This window comes from Cyprinodon tularosa, unplaced genomic scaffold, assembly GCF_016077235.1.
Source record: "Cyprinodon tularosa strain WSP-4 unplaced genomic scaffold, ASM1607723v1 ctg266, whole genome shotgun sequence".
Taxonomy (NCBI): domain Eukaryota; kingdom Metazoa; phylum Chordata; class Actinopteri; order Cyprinodontiformes; family Cyprinodontidae; genus Cyprinodon; species Cyprinodon tularosa.
In genome coordinates this window covers 760,043-780,634 of record NW_024038970.1, presented here as the reverse complement: position 1 = coordinate 780,634, position 20,592 = coordinate 760,043, and the positions used below count along the sequence as shown (strand labels likewise).

The 20,592-nt window shown below is 40.8% G+C and overlaps 1 protein-coding gene across 4 annotated transcripts in view; it reads right to left on the bottom strand.

The window, feature by feature from the left end:
* The window catches only part of bach2b (BTB and CNC homology 1, basic leucine zipper transcription factor 2b), a 114,546-nt gene that overhangs the window by 9,504 nt on the left and 84,450 nt on the right, over positions 1–20,592 (bottom strand). For all 4 annotated transcript variants that reach the window (XM_038289219.1, XM_038289218.1, XM_038289221.1 and 1 more), the window contains one exon: positions 3,805–5,304. In XM_038289219.1, the coding sequence (XP_038145147.1) occupies positions 3,805–5,304 (1,500 nt within the window). The remainder of the gene's footprint in view (positions 1–3,804; positions 5,305–20,592) is intronic.

Below are 20,592 nucleotides of genomic sequence, written 5' to 3'. Positions count from 1 at the left end.
AATATCTCCTTGTCATGTTTTGTTTTGGATTTTCACGGACAGAAGGTGATGTGACTCATCAGAGCTGCGTGAACCTGATGGAGGGATGTCTAAGGCCACGTCTGAGCAGCAGATGTGTTCTGTGAATTTCATTGCCATGGTAACAGACCACTTTCTCCCTACGGCTCACCCCATACTCCTCATCTGTTTGTGCAGCCCTCTTCACAAACCTCATCTGAAATGAATTGCTTCACACCACTGATGAAAATCAGACGACTAAAGAAGGTGGGAATGCAGAGCCTCCTGGAGGCCAAAGGTCACACACTGGAAAAATCAACATCTAAATCAGTCATTTCTTCTTAAAATAAGTCCTTATTTAAAATAAGGAAACACAATTGCATTGTCTAATTTCAAGTGCATTTTTATCTAATTATCTTATTATAAGAGTAAAAAATCTCATTTACCTGCTCAAATTAAGGGCAAATACACTAAATTTAAGAATTTACTTATTTCTAGATAATTTTTCCAGTGCAAGTACTGGTCATCATATCATGCAGACTGCAGAGAGTCCTGTATTAGTAATTAATAATTCATTATAGATCCACTCCATACTACGGAAGCCCAGAGCGGCCGTGTCCCTCCGATATTTTTTCACGGTGGTTTTCTCGAGAAAGCAAGTTAATTTTCTCATTATCTAAAGATAACAAAAGCCTTTTTCTGGTCATAACGAGATGATTGGTGTGTGTTAAAACTGATTACATCCCTCAATACCACAAAAGCGGGAGATGATTTCTAATTATAAGTCATGGCAGCCAATGTGTAATTCTGTAAATAATCCTGTGTTTAACTTTTAGGTAACAAGACGACGTTGTTGGATTGATGATTTGCTTCCAATGTTCCAGGTGTTTTCTGAACAGCCCCGGTGTTACGCCTGTAACGGGTATAAGATGCCTTAACCCCCACAATGAGCCCAGATTAAAGATTTTCAGATTTCTTTCTACTGTATTCCATCCAATCCAATCATCCACTACGACCTGACAATTAGTAAAAAGAAAAAGGAAACTAAAAAACTGATTATTTGCGCAGACGTGGTACTGTGACTGAACAACTAGGGGCCCTGCAGGCATGGATGGACTGGGAATCCAGGGCTGTTGGCGAGCCTCATTATTCACACAAGTTAATCATCTTGTTATCTCAAGAAATCAGTAACTGTTTTCTCCTGATAACAAGATAATTATCTCGTTATCTCGAGAAAACAATTGATGGTTTGACCGTGATAACGAGATAGTTATGTCGTTATCTCGAGAATATACAGTGAATACAGTAATACAATACCATAGACTGAGAAATAAAAACTTTTTTCAGCCCTTAGAGAATCCAGATAGGGAAGTTCTGACATTTTATTTCACCTAAAGGCTCAGAAAAGCAGAGAAACTACAACTGATGGACAAATCCAGACCTCAGTGCTGCTGCACCTGTGCTATTTTTTATGTGACAAAGTCTCCCTGATCTTTACCACATAAACAACCACAGTCTAGTCTGAGGCTTGGAGGACGTCACCTCGGCTGGATTAAGACTGGATGATTAGAGGATTGTCTGTTCATTCCTGTGAGCACAGTTCAGCTGTTTCCCTCCCATCATGACACTGAGCTAAAAGCTTCCTCCTCTACAGGTGCTGGTCATAAAATTAGAATATCATGAAAAAGTAGATTGATTTCAGTAATTCCATTTAAAAAGTGAAACTTGTATATTATATTCATACATTACATACAAACTCATATATTTCAGATGTTTATTTTGTTTAATTTTGATGATTACAAATGACAACAAATGAAAATCTCAAATTCATCATATCAGAAAATTAGAATATTACTGAAGACCAATAAAAACAAAGGATTTATAGAAATGTTGGCCAACTGAAAAGTATGAACATGAAAAGTATGAGCATGTACAGCACTCAGTATTTAGTTGGGCCTCCTTTGGCCTGTATTACTGCAGCAATGCGGCGTGGCATGGAGTCGATCAGTCTGTGGCACTGCTCAGGTGTTATGATAGCCCAGGTTGCTCTAATAGTGGCTTTTAGCTCTTCTGAATTGTTGGGTCTGGTGTATTGCATCTTCTTCTTCACAATACCCCATAGATTTTCTATGGGGTTAAGGTCAGGAGAGTTTGCTGGCCAATTAAGAACAGGGATACCATGGTCCTTCAACCAGGTACTGGTAGCTTTGGCACTGTGTGCAGGTGCCAAGTCCTGTTGGAAAATGAAATCTGCATCTCCAAAAAGTTGGTCAGCTGCAGGAAGCATGAAGTGCTCTAAAACTTCCTGGTATGTGGCTGCGTTGACCCTGGACCTCAGAAAACACAATGGACCAACACCAGCAGATGACATGGCACCCCAAACCATCACTGACTGTGGAAACTTTACACTGGACTTCAAGCAACGTGGATGAAGTGCCTCTCTTCTTTTCCTCCAGACTCTGGGACCTTGATTTCCAAAGGAAATGCAAAATTTACTTTCATCAGAGAACATGACTTTGGACCACTCACCAGCAGTCCAGTCCTGTTTCTCTTTAGCCCAGGCAAGACGCTTCTGACGCTGTCTGTGGTTCAAGAGTGGCTTGACACAAGGAATGCGACAGCAGAAACCCATGTCTTTCATACGTCTGTGTGTGGTGGTTCTTGAAGCACTCACTCCAGCTGCAGTCCACTCTTTGTGAATCTCCCCCACATTTTTGAAGGGGTTTTGTTTCACAATCCTCTCCAGGGTGCGGTTATCTCTCTTGCTTGTACACTTTTTTCGACCACATCTTTTCCTTCCCTTCGCCTCTCTATTAATGTGCTTGGACACTGAGCTCTGTGAACAGCCAGCCTCTTTAGCGATGACCTTTTGTGTCTTGCCCTCCTTGTGCAAGGTGTCGATGGTCGTCTTTTGGACAACTGTCAAGTCAGCAGTCTTCCCCATGATTGTGTAGCCTATAGAACTAGACTGAAAGACCATTTAAAGGCTTTTGCAGGTGGTTTGAGTTAATTAGCTGATTAGAGTGTGGCACCAGGGGCCATCAATTTTGAACCTTTTCACAATATTCTAATTTTCTGATATGATGAATTTGAGATTTTCATTTGTTGTCATTTGTAATCATCAAAATTAAACAAAATAAACATCTGAAATATATGAGTTTGTATGTAATGTATGAATATAATATACAAGTTTCACTTTTTAAATGGAATTACTGAAATCAATCTACTTTTTCATGATATTCTAATTTTATGACCAGCACCTGTATTCTTCATTCTCACTGACTGAAACTCTGAGATTATAACCCCGTACTGTTGCTCACAGATGTGCTGAGATGCAAATCTGTGGAGCCAGGATTTAATGAAGTAATCACTTTAGCTGCAAAAATAATAAATATTTAGACTTAAGCACACCACTGATCCAGGCATTCAAGGCAGTATTGTAAACTTTGGGTCACATTTGGAACCATCTAACATCTTAAGGGATATTTAGCCTCAGTTATGCTGTGAAAACACATGATAAAGGGTGGCGGTAACGCATGCTAATTAGCCTCAATGGAAATAAGTGTTTATTCAAAATATAATGTCTAAGGAGGAAACAGCCTCATTAGGATCAGACCTCCACTGAATGGAAAACACTGAATTTAGACAGAGGCTCCACCGCAACACTGATGGAATAAGTGGGAGAAGATGGATGGGAAAATCCTACAGCTAATGCAGACCCAGAGAGCACACTGCTCCACCTCAGTCAGCCAGAGAGGAATAAAGGCAACATTTAACCCCATGTGACAAACATTTCCCGCCACTCACCTCTGGCCCTCGATCCTGGACGTTGCAGGACTCGCTGTCTCCCTCTGAGAAGGAGCCGGACTCGTCACTTGAATTGGTTCCGTAAGACTGCTCACATTTGATTTTGGGTCGCACCTGGTTGAAGCGAGCATCTCCTCCCACACTTTGCTCCTGCTGGTCCACATTCAGGCATCGTGCAACGTTGGAGCAGGGTGAGGAGGAGAATTCGAATTGGGGCAGGCTGCAGGGGGAGCCTCCGCTACCGTCCTCCGCGTAGGAGTAAGACGAGCAGGAGCTGGAAGTTCTGGTGCGTGTCTCACAAGGCGGCGAGCGTGGGCATACTTTGATTGGCACTGGGCAGCTAGTGTTGGGCCGTGGACGGGACAGGGCCGGGGGCTCAGAGGAAGCGGCGCTGGGAGAATACGTCTGGGAGTTTGGGAGGGACTGGCAGGCTCCCGCCCACAGTCCTTTCGCCACCTGATCAGAGAGCTCCATTTCCAAAGAGTTCCCACCGGGGTAGGAATGTGCTGGTGCTCCCAGGCGGTTGGAGGCCCCTGAGGAGAATATGACACTACGGCGGTCTAGTTCAGCTTCCTGTCTGCAGACGCCATCACAGGAAGCAGACTTCAGAGACAACCCTGCAGGGAAACCATCCACCTCCTTTGGGGACGTAGCAGACAGATCCAGCTCCCCAGGAAAAGGCCTTAAGTCTTTGTTGTGATCTCCCTGAGAGTTTCCTTTGTCCTGGGGGCAGACCAGTCTGTTGGTGATTAGCTGCTGGGATGTGTTGGACAGACTTGGAAGGTCTACTCCTTTCTTAAAGAAGGCTCGGAGGCAAGACGGAGACTTGGTTCTCTTGGTTCTTTCCAGAGATGCAGGGTTGTCCATTTCCATGGCGGTCACACTGTCCTTGTCCATGGCATCCTGTTCATCTCCTGACAGGCACAATGAAATAGCCTCTTCCTCCCCCTTGGGTTCAACTTTTATCTGTGTCACAGGCAGCCTGTCCTGACCCGGCACAAGCCCACTGATGCTGCTCTCCTTAATTGTGCTTGGAAAACCTAAAGTACTGGTGTGTGAGGAGGTGTCATTATTGTGCTTCTTACAAGCCCACTGATACTTTCTGTACTTTGGGCATCGTGGAAGATCTGATGCTCCATGTCGCTCAAAGTCCAGCCTGCCATCTGCCAGATTACTGGACAACCTGTCATCATCAGGGTTAGGAAAAGAGGGGAAGGCGTTGCCACAATGCTGCGTCCTGGGGGAGGCCGGCCTTTCGTTCTCTGACTGCATGCTTTCATCCTCCGAGTTGATTGCCTCCGGCGCCCCCCTGTGGCAAAGCATGAGGCTGTCTTCCTCTCTGCGGAGCTGAGCTTCCAGGAAGCGAAAGCAGGAGTCCTCTAGGTTGTGCATGCGCAGGAATTCTGCACAGCGGATGACCTCCTGAATGTTTTCCCTGCTGAGTAACAGCTTAGCAGTGTAGGCGAACTGCAACAATGGGGCAAATCCCCTGGCAGTGACCTGCAGGGACGGAAAAGAGGGAGATTGCTGGCATTAGCTTCTGCAGAGCTGATATTCAAAGAACTAGGAGGGAGAATGTAAGGGTTAGTCACCTTATCTTTACTACCCTGCAAAAACAATCTATTATTTGCTCCTAATGTGCCAATGAAATGAGTATTTTCCCTTAAAACAAGAGAATCAGATATGAGGCACCTAAGATAAGTTAGTGGAGTACTCTCTTTAAAAATAAATTAATTCCACTGTAAAATCATCTTACTTCCTTTTATTTATTTATTTCAAGAAAGTTGACTGTCTTAATTTGAATGTTTGCAGTGCATGTCTGGCTGGATGAACACTTCTAAAGGTTTTATGTCACCATATTTTTATGTCAACATGTTTTGGATAACAACAGACTACACCACTTTTTGACAATCATCGTGATGTCATCTCTGGGGTATATGGGGGGGCCAAGTATGCCAGGAGGTATACAATGCTACTGTCCCAGTAAAAAAAGAAATATACCATGAAAAATGTAGATGTCACATTTATTTATTCATCTAAGACCCAATGTAATGATAAAATACACAAATAAGCAATTAAGTCTCATTAAATAACTCAAAATTCTTAAAAAATTATTAATTTTGAAATAGTTTAGCTTAAAAATGAATATTATGGCTCTAAATTTGAATATAAATCTAGATTGGAATAATTTAAAGCATGTTCATGCCTGTCAGGGACGGTGCTATTTTTGGGGTCATTGGCTAAAATATTGTGGTGAAGAATAAATTGGGTCTAAATGGGCTAAACTGAGCAACATTGACCAGACAGACGTCTGTAATGGGTATAGTCAGGTATACGCGCCCCCCCTTTGAGCAGGTGGCTGGGAGTTTATAAGAACACAGCTTATCCCTGTAGTAGCCGTGTGGTGTGGGACATGGGAGGGAAGTCTTCCATTTGGAGTTAATGCCAGATAATTAGGTAACAGCCTGCAGAGCTGCAGCTCTCTGTCTGCTGCTGCTGCTTTCACTGATCTGAGGAGGGAGCTTCCTTCTGAAGAAGCTTTGTGAATCCTGTATACACCAGCATGCTCATGCATTTGGCTCTAGGTGTTTACAGGTACACACTAAACACTAGATCTATACCATCCTGATTAATATAGCGCAATCACCGTGAGACCCACATGGACATCTCTTGATGCTTTTTTTGTTTGCTTTGGTTGCTTGTTATCTACCTTTTGCTTTAATCTTCTCTGTTTTCTGTCCCATACAGGTGTGGTAGCAGACTTCTAGGTGTTACTGTATATCTTCTGTCTGTTTTTGCAGTTTTATTTTCTTTCATGCACTCTTTTCTGTCTCTATCTCTTTATTTCTCATCTCCATTTCTGTGTCTCTCGTATACCATTTTACTCCCCAAATAATGTTCAATAAAGTTTCGTATACAAGTATCAAGCAGAACCTTATGGCAGCAGTCGTACTGTCGTACTTGTGAAAGCAAAGCTGTTGGGCTAACATTTAGCTCTGGGACATCTATTCCCAGAGCTTTATTGTTTAACAGGACACAGAAAAACAAATAAATAAACAAACAAAAAAAGAAGATCTTAAGCCTGGTTTATGCTCAGACACCAGGTCGTCTGCTGTGTGTCGCAGTTAACGCAGATATCCCCCTCCGCAGACACTCTGGTGCAACTCCCCAAAATTGTAGGTGACCACAGACAGTGCCCCAGACTCTGATTGGTCACATCTAGATCCGCCCCACACTATGTTTATTTACTCTTTGGTACCTAATGGCAGAAACTCTGGCTGTAGTGCAGTCCACAGCGCCTGGCACACCTCGGACACTATCCCAGACACCGTGCAGGGCGCTAGTTTGTAGCTCAGTGCGACGGTCTGTTGGTTTGCACCCGAATCCAAAACACTCATTGCCACGGCCATTCTTTGGGGAACACTCACGGGTGAACTGTGCGTTGTCCGGCATTGCATGAGGGGTTGTAGACGGTGAACAAGCTCATCAAACCGACATACGGACACCCACAATCCTAGCTATTTCCTGTTTGTCCCTCTTGTGTTGTGGCGTGGAATAACAGCGCAGACCACGCTTCAATATTGGGCATAAATCAGAAATATCTGCAACAAGCTCACTGCAACACACTGCTGTGGGAGGATAACCAGGCCTTTAGGAGAGGAGAGAAAGAAGTCCAAGATGGAGGTTAATCTGCTGGGAGCAGGCTGTATACTCCATCCTCACTACAGTTTCAGTTGGGATACTTTGGAGCTCCTACAGGATGGTTTGTCCTCTTGCCTCTTATGGGCTGAGTGCTGTAGAGACGTTATTTTGGGATGAGAAGCAGAATCTGGTTTTATTGACCCTGCTGTTTGAGCGCAGCAGGAGTAGTGGAGCAAAGGTCTCTGTCTCCACGGGAACAAAGGATTTTTGATATCATCAGGCCTCAACAGGTTTGCTATTTAACCCCAAAAACATGTTAGATTTTATTTTGAATTGTTATTTTTTCTTTTCTTTACATCGTCTCTGGTTATTTAGGATGTATGGAGTATAACAGGACTCTAAACCCCCCAAACAAAGAGATGCGTGGCTGAACAATATTTTTAAAAAGGCCCAGAGCTTTTAACTTTGTGAACTTAGCATTCAGCTAATATATCGCATGACTATCCATTAATACCTGATTGAATCCCTGGGAAAGAAAAACAGAGTAAATATAAAAACAAAAACATTTCATGACCTGAATTCATCAGTCAGTAATATTATATTATGTTATGTTATATTATGTTGTATTATATCATATCATAATCTATAATAAAAAAATATAAATTCTACATAAAGTCAATCTTCCAAATTTTCCACCTTAAATGTGTTTGATCATGTGATTAAAACATCGTAAAACATCATTCCTCACTTTGTGCTGCGAATGCCCCGCCCCCCTGGGCTTTATTCTAGCTAATGGATCCAGTGGCAGCCCAGCACACATCATTGTTCAGAGGAAGCTGCTGACTCTATCTGTATCTGTGGGGGGAGGGGGTGTCCTGGGTGGGATGGATTAGGGGGATGTTGGGGCTTTGACTGGACAATCTGCTGCAATGATGAGCGCAGCAGAACACTACTGATACCTGTAGTATGTAGACCCAGAACATCTACATACTATGTTTGATTTTGTTACACAGCCTGATGAACATGATCATTAAATGTAGGGTTTATTCATTAAAATACCCTAAAAAGTTCAGCTAGCTAATTATGCCTGCATTTCTCTTTATTTTAAAAAAGTTTCATGAAACTATGAGCTTTTTTTAATGATAAATGGATGAATACTTTTTGATTAGACGAGAAGGTAATCTGCTTCCATGCCTAACACGCTACAGTATTTACCCCTGTTCTTTCAATCAAAGTATTTCTGTTTTTAAAGCAATGCATTTGACGAGCAGATGTAGTCATGGTCTTCCACTGTATGAACTCTAAATGACATCACAACAGAGCTTGGTCGACCAGTGTTTGCATTGACCACTAGGTAATGATGGTGACTGAGATCGTTCTCCTGCTGTAAATCCAGTCTGGTGGGACTGCTGTGCTGTATGCAGGGGCGGATTTAGGAAATTTGGGGCCTGAATTGAGAAGACAACACATAAAACAGACCCATGCTACAGATAGAGAAATGTTAATAGAATAGACATCCATTATCTGTTCTAGGTTGTGTCCCTCTCTTCTTGTCCCTTTTCTTGATGTTTTCCTCTCTATGTTTTGTACTCAGCTGACTTTTCATGCTGTCTCTAAAGGAATGAAAGATTTTTTCCAAGCACTAAGCTCACTTAGCTGATTGCTCCTTCCTGTGTTTCCAAAAAGGCCAAAGTAAATAACCCAGTCCTTCTTTTCACTGTAGACAAGCCATGATCTGCTTCTCTGTTCTCCATTTTTCATTTGGATGAAATAATAGCTGCATGAATCATGACAGCAGACAAGATAGAGGAGAGCGGGAGGCGGGGTTACCAATCTACTTGCTCTGGAGAGCAGAGTTCGCTGCTTTTAGATGTTGTCTCCAAAGTCTCCAGTTGCAGAAAAAAGTCTCTAGATTTGGCGCTAGGAGCTTTTTAGAAATCAAAGTGCTAGAGGGGTCTGAAAAGTGGCTAAATATAGCGACTAAAGCGCTAAGTTGGCAACACTGCTCTTTGCATGGTTTGTTTTCAAATGGTTTGCTGCTGTCTGTTTGGACCTTTCTGAACATGTGCAGCAAATGGACTGATCCAATATGGTGGACACTGAAGGGGGTGGCTGAGATACAGTTAATATTATCAGCGTTCTGATGGCATTTTAGAGAAAGGATTTTTATCAAAAACATAGCATAACATGAAACATAACATTTTGCACAGATAAGGAATAGTTTTATTAACCATACATGTAAACAGAGTTTTATGGGGCCCCCAGGAACTTGGGGCCCTAGGCAACTGCCTGGTATTGCCTAAAGGCAATATTAGGCAGCAGGTCAGATACTGACGGCAGCAGCTGAGAAAAACACGTTCAAAATACTGACCTATTTCTTTTAAGCTTTCTTTGTTATTGCACTGGATAAAAAGAGCATTACTTAAGTCACATCTGTGTTATATCTATAATCATTTTAATTCCTTTGACCTCAGTGTGTGACTTGTTTTTCTCCACTGCAGCTTCTTCTTATTAAATCCTGAGGACTGACAGTCACAGCGTACAGATAAGCAGAGGCCTAATGTACAATCCCAAAACAGCTTCACTTCAGGCTCTCACACTCCTAGAAACAGAGCGAGCAGTTGTGCTGATGGTGTGGCAGAAACTTAAAAATAATTGCATCCATGGCTGCTGATAAACAGCAAAGCTGCTGGAGGAAAATTGCTGAGCATACCAGGGATCGGTTTTCAGCTAGTATCAGCAGCTGCTACCAGTGGGAGCACATCTTTATGTGTGCCCTGCACCATATGTGATTACTCCACTGTTACACGCATCAACACAGCCTATTAAAGTATAAAGAACAGGGATGAAGGAAGGGGTAGGTGGGTCAATAGAGGAGCAGGGCGGCTGGAGGGAAATGAGAGGAGGAGAGAAAGGAACCAAGCTGTTAGAAGAGGAGGAAGGATCCTGCTCATTAGCTGCATTGTATAACATACATTTCAGCGTATCGCTTCACAGGAAGAGACAAGTTCACCAGCAGGAGAATCTGTGACCAGTTTAAGCTCTGGGTGGAAACTGGACAAGTGGTGTGATTACAAGGTAAAGACCAGGCTGCTGGTTATCCTCAAATGAAAAAACTGAGGTTTATCAAAGGTTTTCCCTTCTCTATAAAGGAAAAGTCCGCTCATATTCAGAATTTAAACTTCTGAAAGTCCTTTAAATATGAAATTATTCCATCCTGTTCCATAAATGATCAGTGTTTTTAATTCAGAGTAATGTTCATGTGAATGTGCTGTACTGGAGGCATCCATGTTTGTCAAAGAACACTACTGCCACCTGCTGGTTAGTGACGTCACAGTGCGGTATCGGCTGTTGATCAAGTCCCAGTGCTGTATCTGGTGTTTGTCACAACGCGCTATTATCCAAGTCACCTTGAAAACATTCTTCTTCCAAATGTTGGCTACATATTACGGGTTTTTTCTCTGGCCAGAAGTTCGATGGCAAATCCTCCCTCTTCAAGTTGGCGATCCAACGACCAACCCGTCCGTGGAGGATCAGGAATCAGAAAGGTGGAATAACTCTTTTTTTTCACTTTTACCCGATGTATTCCAGCATCCAGCTGCCATGCACGTGGGCATTGTCAGTTTCACTATAGCTCTGGTGAATTTCAATGGTGAAGTCCTCTGGAAATCTTCAATAATTGTTGTTGATTGCAGATGTGTCTAGTAGTTCCCATTGATTTAGCTTGTAAAGCGGGGAGAATGGCGCTAGGCTTACCGCACCGTGACGTCACTGCTGGAAGATGGCAGGAGGGAGGGGCTACTAGATTTTTACTGATTAACACTAAATTCATTAAATCAGCGCAAACGTAGTAGTTTTTTTATTCCTTGCTGACCGGACTTTTCCTTTAAAACTCCTTGTGCCTTCATCAACCTCACTTCAGCCCTTTTCTCTTCCCGGATGAGAGAGCTAATTTATGCTAATGTGTTTCAGTGAATTCCTGCATGTCATGCATGCTAATGAAATAAGGAAAAGGCATGACAATAAACTACTTCACCATACAGGAGGCAGCATTGTGCTCCTCCAGATCTGCTGTCTCATTTATAAACCTGTGTGTGAGAATCCAAAGAGTGATGGCCAGATGGATGAGAGAAAACGGTGAAGTTTACGTCACCAGCGATGGATGCGATGGAAACCATGTAGAAACCACAGCTTGCTAGAGAAAAAGATGAGAGCACCATGGTGACGCACCCCACCACAGGACAGTCTACTCACATCATCTCCTCAATGAAATATCACTGAACGTTCAGATTGTATTCATGCACAGGATATCATCACTATCTGGGATCTCTATGAGCATCTCTACTCCATGACTGCAGTGTTACACTAAATATTAACATCCCCTCAATTATTCCTTATTCTGTGGTAAAGTGGAGGGAAAAAAATATGTTTTCCATTATCATCAATTACAAACATCTGTGGTCTTATTTTGATTCAATCTGGTGGCGTCGATACTTATGAGGACCACAAGATGCCGTCATTACAGCTGACAGTTTGTAGGATTAGGACTTTTCCAGCAGTGCAGATTTTAAGGAGCTATATTTTGTAATGTTTTGATCTTGCCAGCCATTGCAGCTGCAGAGTTATTGCCCTGATGGAAAATAAATGACGGTGAAACACAAACACACAGATATGGAGAACACAAAGAAATAATGTACGTATGGCGACCTGTTTAAGCTTGGTCTCATTGGACGAAATCTAAACAAAATGTTCCTGCATCACAATTGTTAAAAATGGTATTAATGCTCTTTTTGGTTAATCTAGAGCCGTTGGAACGGCTTTGAAAACCGATCTTTGCCGAGCTTGGATCAGTTAACCGTGCCCAGCTCGGTTCCTTAAGACCGTTTACACACCATGCTAGCACGGTTCCTCGCCTCCTAGTGGCGATCTACGGTACTACTGCTCTCTAAAGGGAAACAAGCAAACCAACATGGCGGCGCCCGTAACATTCAGGAAGTTTGTGGAGAGTGGGATTGCCAACTGTCCCTTAAAAAACGGATTTGTTCTGTATTTAGAAATAGAAGTACCTGTCCCATATTTAGAGGAAAAGGAACGCACTTTGTCCCGTATTACTGTGAGAGTAAAAAAATAGTTAGTAAAAAGCTAATGGAAAATTAAGAACAAGTGCACGTTAGATAAAAATTATACAAGATGCAAAAATGTTTCATCTTTTGTTTATTCGACTTTGTAATATAATTCAGTTTCTACCTGATATTAATGCATTGTTAATATTCTGTGCAGCTATATTTCTAAGTTTAATGGTATGCATTGATTTCTACTATGCCATCTCATCTAGGGATGGGTATTAATTGCGTTCGCAATATAATCGCAATTTGGCAAAACATTTTTCCAAACGCAGAGGCATGAATTATAGTCCCGTTAATTTACCAATATTAAGACAATAAACTTCTCACTGCAGCTTTTTAACGTGGCTGTCATTTCTTTAAAGTTGGTTTGCCGCCATAAAGATGCGAAGAGACATTTGCAGCAAGCACACAGCTACATGCATGATACCAGAAGTAAGAAGTTAATCATAAAAAATGATAAAACAATTGACTCTGGACAAGCAAACTTTCCAGGTCAGAAAAAGGGAATTTTGTTGGCAAAATCATTCAGCCCTAATCTCACCTTTATGATATGCTGTTTACATTTAGATGATTTTCTTGCATTTTCTGTTGTGAAGATTAATAAACTAAACGAAGCAATTTTCTTTTGTTTGTTATTATAATTTCCAATACTCTCTAGTAAATTAAACAATGAAATATTCATCAGGTCTCAAAAAGAATCCAACCCCTGAGTCAAATATTATTGCCACAAAGAGCCCAACATATTAAAGATATTCAATAACTGCAGAATTTCACAGAGTGATACTGCATATGAAACACAGGGAATATTGTTTTCTAATAACTGAACTAAAATGTAAGATTGAATGAAATGTATTTAATCTAATTGCAAACCAACCAACACGATAAATTAGGAGTTCAACTAGTTTATAATGATTTGTTTTACAGCCAGACTTAATTTCACTTTGTGAACGAAGCATAAAGTGCTTAAAAATAAACAATCCTTTGAAAGTTTTTGGCTGCACTACAGTTTAGTAGCATAACTGACCAAATGACATGACTTCAAAGGAATGGATTGGATTTAAGATGGATTCCAGTCAACGAGAGTGTGGACAAAGTGCCATCCTCAGTGACGGAGGAAGCTCAGACTTTGCTGGTCCTGTGGGTGAGGGAGCCTCCCCCTGACGCTGGATTAAATCAGATAGTACGTGTTTAATCCTCTGCAGGTGGAGTTTATAGTGCAGCCCAAACACTAGAGAGCTTATAATCCCTTTCTCTACAGCCCTTAAAACAAACAATAGACATGAGTAAAATATATGGGTTCTTTTCACATTTATGACAAACTTGTCCTATTGTCTATACTCTGCAAAAACAGTCTAGAAATGAGCAAAAATGTCTGAAATTAAGTATATGTACCATTAATTTGAATTGGTAAATTTGAAGATTTGCCAATCGTCACCTTCTTAAAATAATTGCCTAAGTCATTTTTTGCAATTTTTCAGGAAACACAAAAAACTGAACCATTTGTTGAATAAATGATATTTACGAACAATTTTAATCAAAAAAGTTGTAACAACAGATGTCTTTTGACATACAAACAGCAAGGTCAGTCAAACATGGAACATGACAGAATTAAATGACCTAGGCAAATTTCTGAACATGCCTTTGTGACCTAGGCAATTTTACAGCACAAACTAACAAAACATAATGCTGAGGAGGCATGTGCATTTTTTCCACTTCTCCTTCCAGTTCTTCTTTGCTGAGTTTTTGTCTGATGCCTATTAGTGTGGCAAATTGTCAAAGAAGTGATGACACTCGACAGGCATGATGGGTTTCATTGACTGGAGGTCCTGGAACTTTCTCTCTTTGATTGGCAGAGCACATGGAAACAAACTTATCCATGCCATTGGCCCATTTGGCACCTGCACTCTTTGTGGCAGTTCTTCCCACACAGAGTCTTCTGAAAAGGACAGCTTGAAATGGACCTTGCCGTCACTGCTAAACTGAAGACCCCGCAAGTCATGCACAGTCGGGTCTCCAACTTTTTTGCCTGGTCTGATGCTGAAGAAGTAAGATCCATTCAGCTTCAGGAACTCATCGTGCTTGAGCACTTTCACATAGTAAGGTGATGGCCTGATTCTTGCAGTCTGGAGTACAACGACATAGTCTCTTGGGGTGAAGATATCTGCAACTAATTTTCGTTCAATAGTACTATGCATACTGTCACACTCCATTTGTGTATGACCTGCAAGAAGGTATTTCTGGGTTATTAGCACCCCATATTTCCTTGCAAGCTCAGAGTATGCATTTGCTACACATGTATTGCGATTCTGATAACCGCAACCGTCGCTCCACACTATGATCTCCTTGAGGTCTGGATGGCCTTTGATCACACCTTCAAAATGATGATACTGAAGATGTGCAAATACCTCGCTACAGAGGTCACCTTCTGATTCATCCCAAACATAGCAGTAGCCTTCCTTTGATCTCAAGTTGAAAAGGGTAAAGTTGTGGACCTGCAGTTTTGTTTTGTAATACAGGCTGCTGGCTTGGGTTTTTGGACACAGTAGCACAGCTTGCAAGTCCATTGTCCAAACGGACTTCTCTTTATCAGCAGAATCCTTGTCCCTAGATTTCTCTTGCCTCGCTTCATCCTTCTTGGTGACATGTGCGTTGTATGCAGCCTTACTGATATTTCCATGTTTGAATGAAACACAAACATCACACTGATCTTTTCTTGGAATAAATACGGAGTAGTTCTCCTCATGGAACACAGCTGTGAAATATTGGATTCCAACAGCTCTCACTCCAGCAGTTGCAGCTGCCTGTCCATATTCACGATGTAGTTGGGAGATGGTTGTGCCTTGGTAAAGGAACTTCTTGTCTTTGTAGGTAGCTGTGCTTCTGCAGTAGTGTGAGTCAACACTGGGCAGGTCCCTCAACCAGTTCTTAAGGAAATCCTTGACATCAGTTTCAACCTTTCTGTGCCTGCCACTTTTGGGTCCAGATTTTGATGGCACTTCTGCTTGTTTTTCAGGGTTGATGGGGTCATCCAGCCATTTTGTAATGGTTCTTTCAGGGAGACCAATTGTAGAAGAAAAAAGTGCCTTGCACACTTTAACTCTTGTTCCATCTTCAAGCTTCAGTTGGTAGGTAAATGATGAATTGCGTCGGGATCCCTCCGTAACTTTTTTTGCTTTATGCTAGTCTTTGTGACCAAAGTGGTGACGTATAACCGACGTTCTTCCCAGGTGTTCATTGCCCAAATCTTGTCAAATACCCACTGCCGCTGCTCTTCTGTAAGGACTTGGCAGTCTCGAGTTGAGACTCGCTGACAGAACTTGGAGTTGCAGGGAGGACCCATAGTCTTTGCACTTATTTCTTTGCCACTTTTGCTCTTGTATGAAATTCCTTTTAGACGTTTCTGCTTGGATTCATTTTGCTTCCATGTTCTTGGACTGAGGTGTTTATTTCTTTTCTTTTTGCCTACATCTTTTAATTCAACATCCTCATCCTGCTGTTCTAAAGTTGTTGCCACCATAGATAGGCTGTTTTCATCTTCAGGAGAAGAGGACTCATCACAGGTTGGGGTATAGTCCGGATCTTGAATGACATCATCACCATCATCGCCATCATCATTTGATATTGTGTCTTCTTGGTGTGGATGTGTCTGCTTGGCATCTTTAACTTTATCCATGGGAGCAGATGGTGCATCATTATCAACATACTGCATCATCTCTTTATTGATGGTCTCATTGTCATTCTCAGTAGATGAGGACAGACTGGTGTCATCAATATCAAGTGCATCTCCTACCAAAATGGGAAAAAAAAATATTCAAATCTTTCAAAAATGTGTGATTATTCTGACAAACATGAATTGCCTTTGAGGTCAATTGTATTTAAGATACATTGTGGATTCCCAAAATGGTTTGCAAGTTGCCTCTAGATACAGCAACACAGGCACACTATAACACCAGTCAAATCATTTACGATTACTTATGTTCATCTGAAATTTTCATTAGTTAAAATCAATCGAGTAAAGAGGGTCCTTTGTGAATTTTTTCTAGACTGTAGATTACATTACAGAATTGAAAACTTTCTTAGTTAGATGACTCTGGAGTCTTTCCACTGTGCTTTTTAGCTAACTTACATCCATCCATCCATCCATCCATCCATCCATCTATTATCGATACCGCTTATTCCTCATTAGGGTCATGGTTAATGCTGGAGGCAATCTCAGCTGGCTTCGGGCAAAGGCAGGGCATACCCTGGACAGGCCGCCAGTCTAACACAGAGCATTTTTAGCTGGCTTCCTAAACTAAAATTTTCACAAAAGATCACATTTTATGCACTTTTGATAGCCTAGTGTATATTATAGTAAACATCTTCACTTACCAACATGGGAAGAGTCCAGAATCTTGGAAATAGATTCAGCAGCTGTGTAGAATTTTCGTCTCCTAGAATCATCCGCCATTTTGAAAAACTTCTAAAATTGCCTAAGTCAATTTGTCTGGTGACTTAAGCAAAAATAAAACTGCCTAAGTCACACTCTTGACATAGGCAATTATACAAAAGGGGTAGAATGGCATGATCTGTTTAATTGAGGATGTAGGCAATTTTACCAGAGGTGGCCAGCATCATGAAGAGATGATTTAGGCAAAAAAATCATTTTTGAAAAAAAATGACTTAGGCAATTATTTTAAGAAGGTGACGCAATGGAATTAGTATTTTTTTACTCTTAAAATAAAATAATTAGATAACATGAACTTGAAATAAGAAAATGCTATTTTGTTTTCTTATTTCAAATGTAAACTCTCTCGTTCTATTGGCAAAATGTAACTTTTACCTCCTGAATTCAAGAATAAATGCACTTATTTTAAGAAAAAAGACTTATGTAGATTAGGTAATAAGGTTTAAGTTTACCTTAACAGCACATCTTTCAGCCAAGCGGGCACTGCAAAAAAACTGAAATCTAAGTAAGTTTATTTTTCTTAAAATATAAGCATTATTTCTTGAATTAAAAAGTTAAATGATACACTTCCCCAATAAAATAAGGCAATTTACATTAAAAAAACAACAACAACAACAGTAGTCTCTTATTTTAAGTGCATAATATCAAATTATCTAATCTTATACTTATTTTAAGAGTGAAAATGCTAATTCCATTGGCCAATTATCTTATTTCGCTACTCAAATTAAGGGTAAATACACTTAATTTAAGACATTTTTACTTATTTGTAGATCATTTTTGTAGTGAATCTGTGATTTCTCTGTGCAAAGTGTCAGACTCTGCAGGGTTCTGCAGGTTAGGTCAGTGGATCACACTCAGAGCCGTCACCTGGCAGGCAGGCAGCTCAAGGTGCCCGTCTTCACTGCCTCACTCCCCCAGACAAAGAGCCTGCTTCATCTCTGTTAGGTCCCACAGGAGATGCATCCCAGGGCTGGTAGAGAAAGACCCCCTGCTGGACCAGAGGGGGTGGGTAGAACAGTAAGCTTTTCTCCCAGTGTAGCTTATCGCTCCCCTCTGTAATGTTTCCTCTTCATCTCCTACCAACGAACCAACCCCCATCTGCAGAGGGAAAGTGAGGGCTGTTCCTGGCTCCTTGCTACCGCCATCTGTCTAACAGGCTGCATGTGTGCGATTGTTGGAGCCAAGCGCTCACTATGAGACATGTCTGTGTGAGCCTTCAGATTAGACCCAAACAGAGGTTTTATTAGTGGATAGAGGTCCATGATCAACCTCTCTAATCGCCTGTGTCCAGGATATATCAGCCTGCATTTCTAGGCAGTAGATTTGACAGATGCAGGATCTTTAGGTAGTGGTGTGAGTAAAGAACACTGAAGATATTACAATAAGTAGTAGTTTCAACCTAAATCTGAAATAAAAATGGCTGATAACGAAAAATGAAAATTCCCCACTGCATTGTCCGATTAGAAGTAAGCCAATTAACATATTCACAAACAACAGAAATACACTGGAATAAGTAAATATTTCTGAAAATAAGTGTATTTACCTTTAATTTGAGTAGGTAAATGATATAGTTTGCCAATGGAATGAGTATTTTTACTCTTAAAATAGGATAATTACATAATATGCACTTGAAATAAGACAATCCAATTGTGTTTTGTTATTTTAGGTGTAAATTGTCTTGCTCCATTGGCAGGATGTGTCTTTTACCTCCTCAATCTACGAACAAATGCACTTATTTTAAGAAAAAAATTACTTATTTAGATTTCCATTTTTTCCAGTGTAATTAAAAGTACCAAATTCTTTCTTTGTCATTATTGTAATTAATGCAGGGAAAAGTAATGCAGTGAAATTGACATTCCTGGTCACAATACCTTCTATCTAGAACTTTTAAAAAGGATTTAATAAAGGCTGCCTGATGCTCTATAAGACACAGGAATATTTTTTTATTTAAACTTTTGAAATTTAAAGCCTACACGTCATCATTTTTATTGCCATTTTCTATAGTTAGAAACCAAACAACCTCTCCATAGACGTATGGCCCAACACAGAAGAGCGCCCTCCTCTGGGGGGGGGACTCAGATTTCAGCTTTCAAAAACCTACAATGCAGCGAAAGAGTTGATCCCTTCCAGCTATCATCACAACCTCTTTACAGGAGAGCAGGAGACCTCACCTATTCAGTCAGGCCAACAATTCCCTTTAACAACCCCCTTTCAGAGACATAGACAGGTATGGGGTAGGGATGCATGATATAATCGGCCCCCTATCTGTATCGGCCTTAAAACTGAATATCGGACATCGGCCACCCCACCGATATTTAACCCGATATTTGATCAGCTTCTGAGTTTCTAAAGTCTAAAAAAATAAATAAATACTACTTCTTCTTCTTCCTCAAAAACTTCTTTTTTGCAGACTTAAACATTTCTAAAGACGAGGGAAAAAATATTGATAGATTAAAATATCACAATATCTTCATATGCTGATATATTGCCATTTAAAAACACCATATCAATCTCTTTTACTAATGAAATATTGCTATATTTCATCGTTATGCTACAAAATCCCCCGGAAATTCACGAAATGTTGCCATATTTTTATATGTTGATATATTGACGCGGTATAGATCTATTTTACTAACAAAATCTCACAAGAATTTGCAAAATATCACGAGAGTTTGTAACAGAACGATGAAATTTCACGAGATTTTGAAAGTAAAAGAGATCGATACAGCGTTTTTAAAAATCAATTCGATATCAGCATATGAAAATATATTTGAGTATATTATTTTTCAAAGTGTCAGAAATGGATAACAAAACTGCTATTTTCAATGACTACTTATTTTTGTCCAGCTTTAACATCTGTATCGATATCGGTTATCGGCTACATGAGTTTTAAAATATCGGCATATCGGATATCGGCCAAAATCCCAATATCGTGCATCCCTAGTATGGGGCATTGCAGGCTAACAATGAAGCTAAACGACCCCCCATTCCAAAGGGGTGGACCCGTTCATCTGTTTGAATTTGCATGTTTTCTAAACAAAAACAAGATTGTGTTGGTTCACCCTATAAAGCCTGGAACTCAACGCTCTCTCTGACATTTTGAATTTAAAAGCTTCCTGGGTGGGAAGAGAAACGTCTTCAAACTTGGAAACAAAGTCCAGAATTAATTCCGGAATTCAAGAAAAGGCTTTCATTCTCTGATACTTATTATTATTCTGGTCTGCCCTAACCCTCACTGCTTCCAGACATTTAATTGCAACTAAAGCTCCTGTCACGCCTTGACGATTTAGACCAGCTGGCAATTACGCTGGCATACGTTGGATAAGTTATGGGTAAGTTTTGCAAAAGTTATGAGCACGCTGAAACACGATGAAACAAGTCGGCATAAGTAGAAAAGCGGGTAGGTATGCCAGCGTATGCCATCTACTGGCCATCAGTTCCAGGTCAGGTATCTGATGGTTGTCATCCGTTCAGTGTCAGTTCCTCATCAGTCGTAGCGTGTAGCTGATCCTAAACCTCTGAGTAACTTGTGCATAACTTCTGCATAACTTATCCAGAACTTCTCTCCAAGCA